This window comes from Halichoerus grypus, chromosome 13 (assembly GCF_964656455.1).
Source record: "Halichoerus grypus chromosome 13, mHalGry1.hap1.1, whole genome shotgun sequence".
Classification (NCBI taxonomy): domain Eukaryota; kingdom Metazoa; phylum Chordata; class Mammalia; order Carnivora; family Phocidae; genus Halichoerus; species Halichoerus grypus.
Genome location: NC_135724.1, coordinates 67,103,905 through 67,121,655, shown reverse-complemented (window position 1 = coordinate 67,121,655; position 17,751 = coordinate 67,103,905). Strand labels below are relative to the sequence as shown.

At 50.1% G+C, this 17,751-nt stretch overlaps 1 protein-coding gene across 7 annotated transcripts; it reads right to left on the bottom strand.

The window, feature by feature from the left end:
• Window positions 1–104: 104 nt before the first annotated feature.
• On the bottom strand, window positions 105–16,811 carry LRRC74B (leucine rich repeat containing 74B). 7 transcript variants are annotated; one of them, XM_036104330.2, is made up of 11 exons: window positions 16,359–16,811; window positions 15,591–15,733; window positions 15,023–15,155; window positions 13,872–14,078; window positions 9,691–9,800; window positions 8,398–8,513; window positions 7,139–7,217; window positions 5,441–5,536; window positions 3,366–3,413; window positions 3,144–3,274; window positions 105–234 (listed from the first exon to the last, which is right to left on the bottom strand). In XM_036104330.2, the coding sequence occupies exons 1-10, from the start codon at window positions 16,507–16,509 to the stop codon at window positions 3,164–3,166; spliced, it is 1,194 nt and encodes a 397-aa protein (XP_035960223.1). In that variant the 5' UTR covers window positions 16,510–16,811; the 3' UTR covers window positions 105–234; window positions 3,144–3,163. The 7 variants fall into 7 exon arrangements, 5 of the variants coding, with proteins under 5 accessions (XP_035960223.1, XP_077916805.1, XP_077916806.1 ...); XM_078060679.1 differs by having other exon boundaries at window positions 105–230; XR_004921038.2 differs by having other exon boundaries at window positions 3,144–3,413.
• Between the last annotated feature and the right edge of the window lie 940 nt (window positions 16,812–17,751).

Sequence of the window (17,751 nt, the reverse complement as noted above, 5' to 3'; positions counted from 1 at the left end):
GGAGAGCCAGGAAAACCAGGAGAAACCTTCCCTGCTTCTTCTCTCCAGGAGAGTGAATCCTTCTATCTTAGCTAACCTGCCATAACAAAACACCACAGACTGGGTAGCTTAAGCACAGTTTATTTTTTTCACAGTTCTGAAGGCTAGAAGTGCAAGGTCAAGTTCTGGATGGGTCGGTTTCAAGCGAGGGCTCTCTTCCTGACTTGCAGAAGGCCTCCTTCTTGCTGTGTCTGCCTATAGGGGTAGGAGGAGAGAGCAAGTTCTCTGGTGTCTCTTCCTATAAGGGCACTCATCCTATCAGATCAGGGCCCCACTCTTATGATCTCATTTAACCTCAATTACCTCCTGTCTCCAAATACAGTCACATTGGTGGTTAGGGCTTCAACATAGGAGTTGGGGGGGCACCCAATTCAGTCTGTAGCACCCTCCTTTCTCAGGGCTCAAAACATACCACACACATAATTTAATTGAAGCCTGCATCACATTTTATTTTTATTTTTCAAAGAGATTTATTATTTTAGAGAGAGAGAGAGAGAACACAAGCAGGGGGAGGGCGACAAGCAGACTTCCCACTGAGCAGGAGTCTGACGTGGGGCTCGATCCCAGGACCCTGAGATCATGACCTGAGCCAAAATCAAGAGTCAGATGTTCAACTGACTGAGCCACCCGGGCACCTCTCACATTTTAAAGTACTATTTATTTTTCTGGTTATGAAAGTAACACATATTCAGAGTAGAAAGTGTGGAAAATGAAGAATAATAGGAAAAAAATTAAAATCATTCCCAAACTCACAACTTAGAGCTAAACATTATTAATATGTCAGGGTTTTTTTAGTCCTTTCTCCTGCATACATATACTTATACATGTTTTTTTACACAATTTGGATCCAACAATATGATTTGTTTTGGTAACAGCTTTCTTGAGATATAATTCACATACTATACAATTCACCATTTAAAAACATTTTTTTTTTTTTAATTTTTAAGTAATCTCTACACCCGATGTGGGGCTTGAACTCACAACCCAGAAATCAAGAGTCACATGTTCTACCGACTGAGCCAGCCAGTCACCCCACAATTCACCCATTTAAAGTGGTATACAATCCACTGGCTTGTAGTTTATTCACAGAGTTGTGCAACAATCACCATAATCAATTTTAGAACATTTTTGTCACCTCCCAAAGAAACCCATGCTCTTTTGCTGTCAACTCCCAGTCCCTCCCATCTCCCCAGCCCTAGGCAACTTCTTTATTTATTTTTTTATTTTTTTTATTTTTTTAAGTAATCTCTACACCCAAGATGGGGCTCAAACCTACAACCTCGAGATCAAGAGTGACATACTCTACGGACTGAGCCAGCCATGCGCCCCTGCCCTAGGCAACTTCTAATCTACTTTCTGTCTCTATAGATTTGCCTATTCTGGACATTTCATATACACAGAATCATACAATATGTGGTCTTTTGGGAATGCTTCTTTCACTTAGCATAATGTTTTCAAGGTTCCTTCATGTTGTAGCATGATACATTCCTCCTGATACATGGGACATTCCTGTAGTAGCATGATACCTTATTCCTTTTTCTTTTTTTCATTTCTTTTTTTTTTCTTTTTAAAGATTTTATTTATTTGAGAGAGAGAGAATGAGAGACAGAGCATGAGAGGGGGGAGGGTCAGAGGGAGAAGCAGACTCCCCGCTGAGCAGGGAGCCAAATGCGGGACTCGATCCAGGGACTCCAGGATCATGACCTGAGCCGAAGGCAGTCGCTTAACCAACTGAGCCACCCAGGCGCCCCCTTATTCCTTTTTCTCGTAAACAGCTTTATTGAGCTATAATTCACATACTATACAGTTCACCTATTTAAAGTGTACAATTCAGGGGCACCTGGGTGGCTCAGTCAGTTGAGCGTCTGACTCTTGTTTTTAGTTCAGGTCATGATCTCAAGGTCGTGAGATCAAGCCCCATGCCCAGCTCCGTGCTCAGCAGAGAGTCTGCTTGAGATTCTCTCTCCCTCTTCCTATGTCCCTCCCCACCTCTAAAATAAATAAACAAATCTTTAAAAAAAAAACAGTGTACGATAACTACTTTTGGTATAATCAGAGTTGTACAACCATTACCACAATCAATTTTAGAACACTTTCATCACCCCAAATTTCATGCCTTTTTATGGACAAATTGTAGGGGTGTTCCATTGTATGGGTATACCATATTTTATTTATCCATTTATCAGTTGGTGGACATTTGTACTTTGTGGATATTATGAATAAAGCTGTGAACATCTGTGTGCAAGTTTTTGTGTGAACATATGTTTTCATTTCTCTATGACCGGAAGTGCTGGGTCTATGATAAAGTACATGTTTAATCTTTTGAGGAACTACTAACCAAACCATGTGATTTTTTTATCTGATTTTCTCACTTAACATTAATCATGTGCATTTTCATAAATTATTAAATGTTCTTTGAACACTTGGCTTTTAATGTTTGCAGACTTCCAAATCTTAGTTAACCCCTGTTAGTGGGCATTTAGATTATCTCCAATTTTCATATTATAAACAGCATTTCAGTGAACATCTTTTTTTTTTATTATTAAGATTTTATTTATTTATTTGAGAGAGAGAATGAGATAGAGAGAGAGCATGAGAGGGTCAGAGGGAGAAGCAGACTCCCTGCTGAGCAGGGAGCCCAATGCGGGACTCGATCCCGGGACTCCAGGATCATGACCTGAGCCGAAGGCAGTCGCTTAACCAACTGAGCCACCCAGGCGCCCCTCAGTGAACATCTTTGGGCATTAATCTTTTTATGCAGCTCTGGTTATTTCTGCAGAGCAGATTAATTAGACCACTGAATCAAAGAGCACAGGCAGTTTTAAGGCTTTTGGTGCATAATGATAAATTGCCTCCCAGAAAAGTTGTGTCAGTTTGCATTCTGGCAAGTTGAGTTCGTACTTTCATTGTCTCCTGAGGTCACCAAAGCTGGGACTTTGGACATCTCTGACCCCATACCCAGCTCAATATGTAGCACATAGTACAAGTTACACAAGTTAGTGTGAGCGAAGGAAGACCCAGTCTCTGCATTAACAGAAGCCATGGGATGGAGAGGAGGGTACAGGTGTCTGAGACTCCATTAAGACAGGCTCCATAGGACTTACCACCCGGTTGACATGGGGACTCACTGCAGACTCAAGTGGTAATAAGGCATCGTGAGGCCAAGAACCCTCGACGTTGAAGTGGCCAATGTGAGATGAGGAAGCCACCCACCGCAGTCACTTAGGGACAGACGCTGGTAGGGATGGGGTGAAGACTGGCAGTAACTCTTTTTTGTACTCTACTCTGTGGGCAGCAGTCTTTACATGGAGTGCTGGAAGAAGTACCTTCACTGAGCAGGCGAGGTCATCAAACTCTCTGTCCACTTGGATCTCCTGAGGAGAAACCCGTTACAAGGCAGTATGTTATCACTGTCAGAACGTCAGTTTTTCACTTACACAAGGTTTTGAAGAAACACCTTAGGGCCGCTTCTCTCCTATGGATGACAATGTCATTACTCCCCAAACCATTAAAGAAACCATTAGAGAAGAGAAGTGGCTCCAGGGGAGCTCCTTGGGGCCTGCACTATTTCTTGATCTGGGGGCTGGTTGCGTAGGTGTGTTCTGTCCGTGGAAATTCACAGCCCTAACCCACGTGCACTTTTCAGCATAGACGTTATTCCTCAATAACGGGAGTCAGGGGAAGAATACTAGCACTAATGGGGTCTTTCTCTACACAGGCCTTTCCTGTGGGGTCTGCTAGCTCATCCCCTCTTCTCAATGAGCCTGGCTGGAAGATTTTAGCCCCGTTTCACCTGAAGACAAGGCTGAAACCTGGGAAGGGTTTTACATGAACTGTCAGGATTCAAAGGCATTTCTCTTAGGGGCGCCTGGGTGGCTCAGTCGGTTAAGCGTTTGCTTTCAGCTCAGGTCATGATCCCAGAGTCCTGGATCAAACCCTGAGTTGGGCTCCCTGCTCAGCGGAGAGCCTGCTTCTCCCTCTCCCTCTGTCTGCTGCTCCACCTGCTTGTACTTGCTCTCTCTCTCTCTGTCAAATAAATAAACAAAATCTTAAAAAAAAAAGAAAAAGAAGTATTTCCCTTAAAGCTGAGGAGAAAATCTAGGCTGGGGAGATTAGACTAATAACAGTAAGGAACAGGAAATTAGTACATTGCATCTAGACTAGTGTTATTCTTCAATTCAGAAGATGCCATGTTGATGACTCAGGATTTGGTCCCAGGCCTGTCTGATTCTCACCTCTGTTTCCACTACATTAAAAGCTCCTGATAATAACCATAGGTTATATTGAATAAGCACATAGTTTTGCAGAAGAGTTTCATATATCATTCCTTTATTTTTTAAAAAATACTTATTTAAGTAATTTCTGCACCCAGTGTGGGACTCAAACCCACAACTCTGAGATCAAGAGTCACATGCTCTTCCCACTGAGCCAGCCAGGTGGCCCCCCCTCCTTTTTTAATGATAAAAGCTAATGCTAACAGGAATTCTCAGAGCAGGAAGAACATGGTCAAGGCAAGTTAATCTCTGGTTTTGGAGCTGTAGAAGCTGGGCAGGCAGAAGGAAGCAATAAGCCTGAAGGATTGGAACTGTAAAAACACGTCTCTGGAAGGGTTTTGACTTAAATCTGGGTTGACATCGACCAGGGTTAGAATAAGCAGTGATTTGTGACTAGACTTCCTTTCAATAACTCATATTTGGGGATTCTCTCCTTAATGTTTAATTTTTGCTTTTAATTTTCTTTTTTTTAATTTTTTAAATTATTTATTTATTTATTTAACAGAGAGAGAGAAAGCGAGAGAGGGAACACAAGCAGGGGGAGTGAGAGAGGGAGAAGCAGGCTTCCTGCTGAGCAGGGAGCCCGATGCGGGGCTCGATCCCAGGACCCTGGGATTATGACCTGAGCTAAAGGCAGACGCTTAACGACTAAGCCACCCAGGCGCCCCTGCTTTTAATTTTCTATATCAAAAAGGCACAATTGAATGAAAAGGAGTCTTAATCTCCCTCAAGGCCACATGAGTGAATCTTCCAGCACCATGATCCACCTGCAGACAGAACAGGCCAGGGGGTGGGGCAGGGCCACCTTGCAAGTACTGAACCTGCAAATCCAAACATCAGTGAACAGCGAGCTTTGTGTCCTCTGAGCCACCTAGTCTCTCTCAGCCAATGAAGAACCCAGGCAGGGGTTGGAGGTGAGACCATGGCGGGACCCCCCAATCAGGAGTGGGAATAGAGCCAGAGTGGCACTGTGACCTTACAGTCCGGCCTGGGGTGGGACTCAGATTCAGCCACACTAAGTATCTGGGCAGGGCACTCTATTTCTCTGATCCCCACTTTCTTCCTCTAAATGATAACTCATGGGGCTGTGGGGAGGATCACAGATGAGATTTATGAAAAGCTCTTACAGAGAAATCTAGGAGTTCTAGGGCAGACATTGGATTATCCCGGACAGACTTTAGAACTCCAAAGCAGCCTTCGCCTCGCATGGGATTCCTGGACATCTGAGAAACACACACACAATTGAGAAAAACCGAGCCCAGGGAGGCTCGTGGAGCATCTCCAAAGGGAGGGAGGGATTCTTCATATCTGCTGAGTGGCTCAGGACAGCCCCACTGTCTCAGCTCAGAAGTTGTCTCCACTGACAGAATGCCCTTGGTGAGCCTGTGGGGCCAGGGAAGAGAGGAAGAGAATAAACACTGACTGAGCACCCCACCACCACCATGCCCAACTCTGTGCTGGGTGCCAAAGATACAGACACACAGGGCACATCCCTGTCTTTAAAGAGCCCACCCATCGTGGGGAAGAGAGGGAAAGGAAACATGATGAAAATGCAATGCAATGACAGTGTGCATCAGCTCTCCTTGGGAGGTAAAGGTTAGGCAGGGGATAAAACACCAGCCCTGAGCTTTACAGGTGAGGTGCGCAGAGCTGGGTATTTCAGCAAGAAGAGCAGGAGGAGCAAAACAGAGGAGAGAGAATGCACCATGTGCAAAAAATTCAGAGCAGCTTGGGGTGAGAGAATGAGCTTCACAGGTGGAAGGCAGAAGGGTTATGGCAGAGCCCGGAGCCCAATGTGTAGTGAATGACGTACTACTAAGCTTGGATTTATCCAGAGGGGAGCCACTGACAGGTTTAAAGCAAGGAGGGACAGGAGCATGTTTCTGGTTTAGAAAGATCACCTGGTAGGTAGGAAGGAAGGGCCAGAGATGGGAAATTAGCAGGTCCACAGAACTTGAGGGGAAGTGAAAAGGAGGAGCAGGAAGCCTGAGCACTCTGCAGGAAGTAAGATGAAGGATGGAAGGCATGGGAAAGAGAGGGAGGGGTGACTCCATGAGGAGGCCCCTCTATCCCCCGCCCACGGGGACAGCCCTTAGAGAGAGATGATGTTTTCAGGTTGTGCTTTGTGCCCATGGGACATCCAGGGGACCATCCAGCAGGTGGCTGGAAATGGGGATCCAGAGCTTAAGAGAGGTCTGGGTTGCAGCGAGGGGCGGGGGTGGAGGAGTGGGTGGGAGAGGAGTGAGCCTCAGGCTGGGGATGGGAGGGCTACACGAGGCTCCTCTGCCAGTTGAAGGAGCTGAGAGCCAGGCAGGGCTGGATGCCCCCTGGACCTGGCAGTGCTGTCCTCTGAGCACTTGCTGTTGGCACAGTGGCCCTCACGGGCCTGCTCCACCCCCGGTTGCACCCTCCCTTCTCTGTCCTCTGCTCTCAGCCCTGCCTAGCCACTCCTAGCCCACTGGCAACCCTGAAGGAAGGGAACCCTGGTGTGCACACGAGGCCTCGGGTAGGTCTGAGCATGGCCAACAGTACACCTGTGCTGACCGGGTGGGCTGAGAAAGAGGAAGGACAGCTGGGAGGTGGGGTGACACTGCTGGGAGGGAAGGAAGGGTAAGGGAGGAGTCTGAAGTGTATGGGTCGGGCCAGAGATGGGTGAGTGAATGGCAAGGGAAAGAAGTGGTCACAAGAGGAAGCCAGGAGACCCCTGCCCTTATCTGGGCTCCAGAACCTGTGTACCCCACTGCCACTGGAGTGGAGACATGTGGCAGGGGAGGGATCTGTGTGGATACGTGCAGGGGGGTCTCTCCCAACAGGCTAGCACTCACAACAAGAATCCTCAGCGTCTGGTTGACCCCGAGGCCCAGGCCCAGGCTCAAGGCTCCCACTGCAGAGATGCGGTTGTTGCTGCAACAGAAAGACAGGAGCATTTCGCTACCTTCCGAGCAGCTGTGCAGGTGCATCCACCTGGTCGAGCTTCATGTTCCAGCCTCCACTGATGCTCCAGGGACCCTAGGCAGGTCAGTGTAAAGGCTGGATAGTGACCCTGGGGGGTCCCGGTGTTCAGGGAGAACACTCAGCAAACATACCTAGAGCACCCCTACCCCCAGTGGAGGCCAGCTGCTGTTCCCAGGCCCTCCGAGCTCTGCAGGTCCTCCCACATGTTCCGCGCCAGCAGCACCCCATTCCTATCACCATGACAGCATCTGTTCTGGAAACCACCCAGCTCCATCCTCACGTCCTCTCCTCCTGCTTCTCTAGACGGACCTAAACTCTGGCCCCAGCACCTCTCTTGGCCACTTTATCTCGGAGCCAGTCCCATTTCCCTCTGACCTCTCAGACCCCAGCTCTGGCCTTGAATTCCAGCACATCTCGTAGCCTCTTCTGGCCTTAGTTCCTTCCACGGGAAGGACAGAATTGCAGCAGGCAGTCCCTGATCACTCCAGCAGGCCCCCAGGGGAAGTGCTCAGCCACAGCAGTCCAAGACCTGTTGGGCTTCTGCCTCTTTCTTTCCCTGTGGTTTGTGGCCTCTGCTCTGGTTACTTGCTGAGGGCTGGGATGCTGCCTGAGCTTGGAACAGCAAATCACACACGGCAAGCACCCAGCAGTCATATGCTGAGCAGAGCATGAGCACTCACCCCACACCAGGCTCTGCTGAAGATGTTTTTTGTTTGTTTGTTTTGTTTTGTTTTGTTTTGTTTGGAAGTAGGCTCTACGTCCAGCAAGGAGCCCAATGTGGGGCTTGAACTCACCACCCTGAGATTGAGACCTGAGCCGAGCTGAGATCAAGAATCAGACACTTAACCGACTGAGCCACCTAGGCATCCTTCTACTGAAGATGTTTTACATATGTGTTTTCAATTCCCAGCCCCCGTCTATGCAGCAGGAATTATGAGATCCAAGGTATAATGCTGAAGTTGAGTGAGGAGGACGGAGTTGGGCACTCTTGGATTGTGGCTCAAGCCCCATCATTGGTGACTGTGGTAGGTTTGGGAGTTAAGGTGGTAAACAGCAGGAGGATCGTGGAGTCCCTGATCCCTCAGGTGACTTTGGACGTGGAGGCTGTGACCCACCCTATGCCCCTCACCTCATGTTGAGTTCCTCCAACACGTTGTTGGTCTTAAGTGCCTCACCCACCGCGGCTGCTCCAGGATCTCCAAAGCCATTGTATGAGATGTCCAGGACTCTGAGGAAGATGTTTGCCTGGAATGCAAAAGAGTGAAGCCAGGAGACCTCCCATGAAGGTGGCCAGGGACCACAGCCTCAGAGCCCAGGAGGCTCGAGGTGCAAAAAACACAGACTGAGAGCAGAAGGTCAGAGGTTCCAGGTAAGAATTTTGTGGCTTGGGGCACCTGGGTGGCTCAGTCGTTAAGCGTCTGCCTTCGGCTCAGGTCGTGATCCTGGGGTCCTGGGATAGAGCCCCGCATCGGGCTCCCTGCTCAGTGGGAAGCCTGCTTCTCCCTCTCCCACTCCCCCTGCTTGTGTTCCCTCTCTCGCTGTGTGTGTGTGTCTCTCTCTCTCTGCCAAATCAATCAATCAATCAATCAATCAATCAATCTTTAGAAAAAAGAAAAGAATCTTGTGGCTTGAATGATGGCAACCAGGAGAACTGAATGAGTGGAAGCATAGCACCAAGGGTGGGTGTGGTTGTGGATGACCCTCAGAGACTGATGCAGTGATCTGGCTCACGCTCACTTGGGGACCCAAAGGCAGGTACTCTGAGGCACAGAGCAGGACTCCAAAGGGTTGTTGGGAGACTGTGATGGGGAGAAGGGCAGGAGCTTGTGGCTGCACTGGGAAGAAAAAGCCTGACCTACGACTTGTGGAGCAGGATCCCTAGGTCAGCCTCAGGGGAGTGGGCCAAGCAAGGCAGCTGCTGACGTTTCCTGAGGAGAACCCCACAAAGGTAGCCGGCACCAGGGGCATCCTGGCAGGGGCTAGGAGCCACCCATTCCCGAGGCCTACGAACCACAATATCCAAGGAAGCAAGTGGGATGTTTGAGAGTATGTGCTGGGACCCAAGGGTGCAGGGTGTCACCTCAGGGAAAAAAATCTGCATACGCCCATTTAGTGAGCATGTTTCACCAAACCACATGATGTCCCCCACCAGCCATATGCCTATAATATCTATAATATCTGGAGAAGTTATGCAACATTCAACTGTAGACCCTTCAGGAAGTGTCTCGAGAGTGAGCATGGTGTTTTAGTCATGAAATGGGGCTGGGGAAATTAAAGTCACCAAACAAAATATTTTTTAAGCTCTTCTTAAAAGATCCAAGGCTCATTTCTGAAGAGCTGTAAAGTCAGGGAGCTGGCACCTGGGAGACCTGTCCCCACAGGTCAAGCTGGATGGGTAGACAGGCTGCAGGGCTGTTCATACCTCCAGTCCCCTGGCAAAGGCTACAGCTCCTGGTCCTCGAAGGTGATTCCAGCTTATATTAAGCTCGGTGAGTCCTGTATTTTCTGCCAGGGCTGGTCCAAGGATCTCCCCTTCAGAAACACCAAGACAAGCCTTATTTATTCTGTTCATTCCTTCAAAAAATGATACTATGACCACAGTGTGCCAGGGTCTCTGCTGGGCGCCAGGATCACCAAGTTGAACCCAATATGGGTCTGCCCTGTCCTCAAGGGATTCACATTTAATGGGGGAGATACAGTTGATCTGTGAACAACATGGGGGTTAGGGGCACCAAACCCTGGTGCAGTCGAAAATCTGCTTGTAACTTTGACTCCCCCAAACTTCAACGACTGATAGCCTACTGTTGACCAGAAAGAAGACCTTATCAAGAACATAAAGTGTTGATTAACACATTTTGTAAGTTATATATATTAGATACTGTATTTTTTATTTCTAATTTAATTTAATTTTTAAATTTAAATTCAATTAGATACTGTATTCTTACAATAAAGTAAGCTAAAGAAAATATTATTGAGAAAATCATGGGGCACCTGGGTGGCTCAGTGGGTTGAGTGTCCGACCCTTGATTTCGGCTCAGGTCATGATCTTGGGGTCGTGAGATCAAGCTCCACCACTGTGGAGCCTGCTTGAGATTCTCTCTCTCCCTCTCCCTCTGCCCCTCCCCCTCTGTGTGCTCCCAATTTCTCTCTCTCTCTCAAATAAATAAATCTTAAAAAGAGAAAATCATAAGAGAAAATATACATATAACTACTGTATTGTATTTATTTTAAAAATTACATATAAGTGGACCCATGCAGTTCAAATCCATGTCCAACTGTAAACACAAATTAACGGGATATGAGCTATTATAGATTACAAGCAGGGATGTGTTGGAACAGGGTAGGGACAAACCCTGCCTTAGGAGGGGTGCCAGGAAAGTGAGGACAGAGAGATAACCTTGAAGACTGAGGGTCTCACCACCTGTATATGCACGCACAGCGGAGAACACACACAGGAAGGAGCAAATGTGCGGAGGCATGAGGGAGCTTGGAGCACTTGTGGAAATGCCCACAGGCCTGGTGAGTGGGGGAAAGCCACTGAAATGAGGTAGGAGTGATGGGCACTGGAGAGATGCTGAGAGGGCTTCAATGCTGGGCCAAGGCTTTGGGGCACCAATCAGTTAGTGGTGAGTAGGCAGGGAGGGCTTTAAGAAATGGCAAAGCTGGGCTCCTTAGCGACAGGTGTAGGGTATGGACTGAGGTGAGCAGGGGCATAGATGAGAACCCAGGGGACCAGTTGGAAGGCTTGTGCCATAGTTTATAGGCAAGAGGTGACGAGGCTGGTGCAGCTGTGTGGAGAGAAGGCACCTGTGGCAGAGAAAGGAAGGAGGGAGCAGTGCAGGGTAAGAAACCTGGAGAGATCTTTAGCATGCAAAAATGGACAGAAGCCCTACCCACCCATCATGTTCTCCACTCTGTCAGCATTCAGCCAGTCTGACCTACTCCCAGTGCTCAAAAGCACCAGCACCAACATGACTCTGGGCTGTCCCCCTGGGTAGAACTGTTGACCCCCTTCTTCACCTGGCTAACAGCTCCTCATCCTTCTAACCTGGGTTCACAGCATCAGAAAGTCTTGCCTGCCCAGCTGGGCTGTGCTGCCTCCGGCCCCATGTCCACTGTGCTTCCATCCTTCCAGGCCCTGGTCTAATGACCTCTCTTTGCCTGGTCAGTCTCTCCCACCAGCCCAGGAGTACCTCAAGAATTTGAATTTGATCCCTCTCCATGGTCTCAACTCCTCATGTGGTTTAGTAAGGCTAGTTTGAAGAAAGGCACAGAGGAAAAACAGATGCTCTAACTGAGCAGAACTAGCTTGCTTGGGAGCACCTGGCTGGCTCAGTCAGGGGAGCATGCCACTCTTGATCTTGGGGTTGTGAGTTCAAGCCCCACCTTGGATGCAGAGATTACTTAAAAATAAATTCTTTAGGGAAAAAAAAAGAAGGAAAGAGAGAGAGAAGGAAGGAAGGAAGGAAGGAAGGAAGGAAGGAAGAAAGGAAGAAAGAAAAAGAAAGAAAGAAAGAAAGAAGAAAGAAAGAAAGGAAGGAAAGAAAAGAAAGAGAAAGAAAGAAAAGAAAGAAAGAAAGAAAGAAAGAAAGAAAGAAAGAAAGAAAGAAAGAAAGAAAGAAAGAAAGAAAGAAAGAAAGAAAGAAAGAAAGAAAGAAAGAAAGAAAGAAAGAAAGAAAGAAAGAAAGAAAGAAAGAAAGAAAGAAAGAAAGAAAGAAAGAAAGAAAGAAGAAAGAAAGAAAGAAAGAAAAGAAAGAACGAACTAGCCTGCTTGGCCAGAACCCACTGCAGCAGGATGCTTTTAGCACCTTGGAGAGCTCCCTGCAAGGCAGCTGGGACTCCCTGTGCTGCCTTCCCTCTGGATTCCAAACCCTGCACTGGGTCTGACACCCAAAGATTCTCAGGTACAGGTATGCACTTTCCCCGTTCCTCAGACACTTCTAGGGCTGGGAGGAGAGGGTGGTGGTCCCCACTTTGTAGGGAAGCCCCTTCTTTGCTGAACAACTTGAGGGTGAGAAGGTTTCTCTACGTACATGAATTGGCCTATTGAAATTCCAATGCTTGGACTTTACGACCTCTGTGGCCAACTATGAGGTAGGTGCTACCTTCACCTTGGGTCAGATGGGGAGAATGAAACCCAAGCTCTTCACCCTTCAAGGGAGTCAGGCCCACCCACAGATTCCCACTTGAGGAAACAAAATGATCCTGCTGAGTTTGTCCTTTTCTGAGCTGAAGACCTCCCTACCACATATTTGCGCAGCTTTCACAGGGCCTTAGCTTCCTGCCCTCTCCATCCTGGCTGCCTCTCTAGTGTTTGCCTTTTCACCGTGAAGGCCCAGGGGGACATCTATACTCAGTTTGTTGGAAGTCTGAAATGATTTTATTTATTTATTAGAGAGAGAGACAGAGAGAATGAGCAGAGTGAGGAGCAGAGGGAGAGGGAGAGGGAGAAGCAGACTCCCCGCTGAGCAGGGAGCCTGACAAGGGGCTCTATCCCAGGACCCTGGGATCGTGACTGAGCCGAAGTCGGGTGCTTAACTGACTGAGCCACCCAGGCGCCCCTGAACTTCTCTTTTAATTTCACAGTCTTCTCATAATAATTTTCTTAGAAGGTAAACAGGTTCTCTGGCAGTTAAATTCTAAGGCTGATCCTCAAAGACCAAGGTTGGTACCACCCCCACTCTAAGCTGCTTGAGACAGGACAGCGATTCCCAAACTTCCTTGATCAGACAAATCTCCTAGGGCACCCATTAAAATGTAGATGCATGGGCCTCGCTCCACCAAGATTCTGGTTCAGCAGGTCCAGGGCCCAGGAATCTGTGTTCCTAACCCAGGATCCCAGGTGATTCCTGTAATTGATTGGAGTGGTTGAGGTCAGACAGGTAGAAGTGCATGCTCCTAGCAAAGCAGATAGCCTGTGCAAAGGTCCTGGGACAAGAAAGTGGTGAGATCAAGGAATCCCATCAATGTCTTCCACAGTGCTTGCAATAAAATCTTCATGCCTTTTGCCAAGATTTGTAGGCCTGCAGCCCTCCGCTGCCTCTTCAGCTCACAGCGTAGCCCCTCTCTCCTGGCTCATTAGCCCAGCCACACTGGTGTCTATCAGTCTGGGAAATAAGCCTGCATGTTCACTGTTCCTCTGCTTGAAATGCTCTCTCCCTGGTCTTGCTATGGCTGATTCCTTCCCACCCTGCACATTTCAGCTTAAATGTCATCTCACAGAGCCCTCCCCAGCCACCCGTCTAAGGCAAGGGTCCCCATTCATCTCTAGAATCATGCCCTGTTTGTTTATTTTGTTGCACCAATAATTATGGAGAATTATCTTGTTAAAAGGTGTTCCTTGAGGCCAGGGACTCTGTTTTGTTCACAACCAGGTCACTAGTGGCTAAGTGAGCACCCAGCACGTGCAGTAGCAGGCAATGGCAATCTGTGGAAGAGATTAAGAGTTCTGTGTGGAGGGAGTGGGAGAGGGGCAGGCCGAAGTGGGACATGGGAAACAGGAGCCAGAGTACGAATGTTCAGAGCGGTGCTGCCATCCTCCACCCGCCCCTGCCCCAGGAAGATGGGCTTGAGTGCCCCATGGTGACCCTGGCCGGATGTTACCTGCATGGTCAGTCAGCTGGTTATAGCTCAGGTCCAGGGATTTCAGTCCCGTGTGGGCCAGCAGGAGTTCAGCAAGGTACTGGGCTGCATGCTCCTCCAGGCCGTTCCCTGCCAGTTGTACCTTCTGCATGGTTGGGTTCACCATGAGGGCAGCACAGATCGCCTGCGCTCCCACCACTCCCATCTGGTTCTCTGACAGGTCCACATCTAGGGGTTGGCAGCACTCCTCCATCAGTGGGATCCAAAGCCAGGCACCACCCTTTTCCACCTTCCTCTGTCCCCCAAACCTCCAGACCTGAGGCAGTGGAGGAGGCAATACAGCTGGACTATCCTGGGGTTGCACGGTGACTCTGCCTCTCATCAGCTGCATCCATCCCCTCAGGCCCCAGGCAGCTTCTCTGATGCCCACACCCTCTCCATGCATCCACAAGCTTCTTTGTCTAGGGGCTCAAACCGCCTACTTCATGGTGCTGTATAGGATACCTGTGATGGCGAGGCAGCCACCCCGTGGATGATTCATGCCTGGCAGCAATATAGCACACCCACAGAAGTCTTCACCGATGAATTTCTGGGAACTAGCAATGACAGCCCAGGTGGCCGTGCACAGAGCACGTACATGAGCCAGGCACCTTGGTGAGCCCTTCATATGCGGTTTCATTTCATACTTAGCACAGCCCCAAGGGCTAAGTGCTACTGTTGGGACCATTTCACAGATTGAAAACTAAGGCTCAGCAAGGTGGAGCAGCTTGCCTGGGGCCCCCTCGCTCATCAGTGGTAGAGGTGGCGTTTGCATCCAGCCCCACTTCATATCCACCCAGCCTTCCGCTGTCTCACATCGCCCATCCCCTGCCTATCTGTTGGAGGACTCTCTCATCCAGCATTTAGGCAATAGGAGGCCACCATATGCACGGGGTTGCTGGCCAGAAGAGAAGGGGAGTGGGGGGCGGGCCGGGTTAGGAGAGGAGTAGTATCCAGCATTGGGGGCACCACAGAGAGTCTACCTCCACCCGCACCACCCCACCCTGTGATGAGGCCCCTGCCCCAGCAATGCCAATAGGCCCCAGGTGAGAAGGCCCAGCTGTGGGGGAGCCCACACCCCCCAGGAAACGGAGGACTCAAATCTGCCCACCTGCTCCACGCTCAGCACCTACCACAGATAGTGCTGCTTTTGCTCAGGGCACCTGCCAGGGCCTCCACGCCGGCCCCACAGAGCCCATTGTCTCGAAGGTCCAGCCGCTTGACATAGGGATTGGAGGTCAATGCTGAAGCCAGAGCCCGGGCACCCTGGGACAAAGAGAGACCTGAGGGACCTGGTCCTTCCCAGGGGTGAAGGCCCCAGACACAGCTGGCCAGTACCCTGGGTCATTTCCAGAATTCAGCCCACCCAGTGCCCTCCAACTAGAAGGCCCTCCCCTTCCCACATGCCCAGGGGACACCTTCTTATCTTTCTAGGCTCCACCCAGATCTTACCTCCTGGAACCTTCCCTGACCGCCCCCTCCCCAGCAGGTTAGGGGCCCCCTGCAGACCCTCCAACCCTTACACTGGATTCTGTCATAGCCCTGATCTCACCTGTCACCCAGAAGTGGGGATGGGACATGTCTGACACAGACCAAGGCCAGGGAGTATGTGGTATGGGCTCAGGAAGGGGCCACTCCCATGGCTGCTGCCTCCCAGGTCCTGTCACTCCAAGCCTGGCCCCAGGGTCTCTCCAGGGTTACCTGGGGCCCCAGGCCATGGTGCCTCAGGTTCAGCTCTGGGGTGCTCCCTTGGCGCAGAAAGCAGGAGGCAGGCACAACACTATGGGCCTGGCAAGACCTCAGGTAGAGGGTGTCCTTGACCAGTCCTCCAGGCCCACGGATACCTGATAGGAGAAAGGGAGATGATGAATGTGGATCCCTCTCCAGACACAGTCGCCTACTCCCCTGCCCTGTGTCACCATGCAGCCTATGTTCCCCTCTAGAGGCATCTCTTCCTGTGCTAGGAGGGACACTGAAAGTCAGAGAAAGCAAATCCTTTCCCTAAAATCACACAGCTAGTAGTAGTTAATCCTGGCATAGAACCTTTCCTGTCTGACGCCAAAGGGCATGCTGTGTCTTTTCCACTGGATTGCAGAACACATGTTTTGTGACTATTTTATGGGGGAAGAAATTGAAACAATTCTAAGTTCTATACATTTATTAGCTTAGTTGTTCCTGTGGGTTGGGAAAACCCAGCCCTGATCCTATTTCGGGGTGGGACACCCCTTCTTACATTGTTTGGCGGGGTTTAACATCACTCACTTTGGAGGCGTTTTCTAAGGTGCAACTCCTGATGCCCCCAGGAGCATTGTGGGGAGGGCACGGGGTCGGCTGGAGGGGCCGCCCGCTGTCCCGAAGGTGTCCCACGGAGGGGTGCGCTCCCTGCTGGACAGGGTTCCCTTGCCCGCTTGGCCCCAGCCTGCCCCCTCCAGCCCTGCGGGAGAAGGGCCCTAGGTGAGGAGACAGCACCTTCCATCTCCCGGTCGGAGTCTGAATCAACGTCCGAACACTCCTCGGCCTCCGGGGCCCCTGCAAGACGCCCAGCGGCCGCTGCCACCTCTTCCTCCTGCACTTCCTTCTCCCCGGACCTCTTGCAGGGAGCCCTCATGGTTACGCCCATTTCTCAGTCGCTGGCACTGAGGCGGCAACAGGGCGGCCAGCACCTAGAGCGTTGCCCGGGGATATGGGCGGACCCTCCGGCTGCGTTGACCAATCGAATGTGGCGCACAGCGAACAGGCGCCCGCTGCAACCAATAGAAACGCGCCTCCCCGTAGCCGTCGCCCGGGCAACCCGGTGTTGTTGGTTGCTGCAGAAACCGCCGCTGGCGTGGGCCGACCTTTCGTCTACTCAGTCTGGGCAGATGAGAGCTTGCGCCAGGGTTCCAGCATCGCCCCCACACCTTCCACGGACTAGGGAACATGGCTGACTCCAAAGCCTGTGCTTTTTGTCCCTATGGCCTGCGGGCGCGCTGCGCAAGAGAGCCTGGGGAACCTTGCAAAGCCCGGTCACCCTCCCCTCTGGAACCAGAGTCACGCTCTCACTCCGTGGCTGCCAATTCTCTCTCATGCTCTAGCGTCGCATATGCTGCTTGCTCCACCAGGAACATTCCTCTCCAACTGTGCTTGTTGAACTTCAGAATCTGCAAGTGTCAGCTCAGAGGTCACTTCTTCTTGAAGCTTTCCTTGACCCCTCCTCCGGGCTCCTGCAGCCCCCAAGCTGCCCTCTCACTGTACCTACTGATGAGGGAACAGAAGGCAAGCTGAGGACCAAGCCGAAGCTGGCACCCTACAACCCCCCACCCCTCTTTGGGGTATATGTGACATTCCTCAGGCACTCCTGGCTGCCCAAAAGGAAAAACAAATGGTTAACTGATAGAGATCACAGTCTTGCAAGACAGGAGTCTCCCTCAGTTTACAAAAGTCCTAGTGATTTACAAGGAAGAGGCTTTCAATAGCCTAACTTCCAAGAGACCCATAACTCAGTTTCCTGAAGCCCTAACATCACCCTCCCCTCCATAAACTGAAGGGAGACTGAGATGCAAGGAAATGTAAATAAAATTGAATTTCTTTTGAACCTAAAGCCCACTGACAAGGACTTGTGATAGGAGGAATGTAACATTCCTCCAGGAAACTCCCAACTGTCTTCATGTTAGTGCCTCATTAGAGGGAAAAACAGCAGTGGCTTGACAATAACCAGGCCTCCAGTATCCTGAGAGTCTTTAGCAAATGACAGTCCTTCTGGGCACCCCCTTTGTCCTCACCTCCCCAACTCCTGAGTATGTAATCAGCCCCTCTTCAAGACCACAGGGCAGCCCCTCTCTCTGCCCACGGGGCCTGTCCTTGTGCTTTAATAAACCACCAT

Excerpts from the sequence above, each read along its gene's own strand:
- LRRC74B (XM_036104330.2), bottom strand. The coding sequence starts at position 16,509 with ATGGGCGTAACCATGAGGGCTCCCTGCAAGAGGTCCGGGGAGAAGGAA. Across the intron at positions 15,156-15,590 it reads ACCATGGCCTGGGGCCCCAG|GGTGCCCGGGCTCTGGCTTC; the intron begins GTAACCCTGGAG and ends TCTTTGTCCCAG. Across the intron at positions 3,275-3,365 it reads ACCTCGCCTGCTCAGTGAAG|CGTCTGTCCCTAAGTGACTG; the intron begins GTACTTCTTCCA and ends CATCCCTACCAG.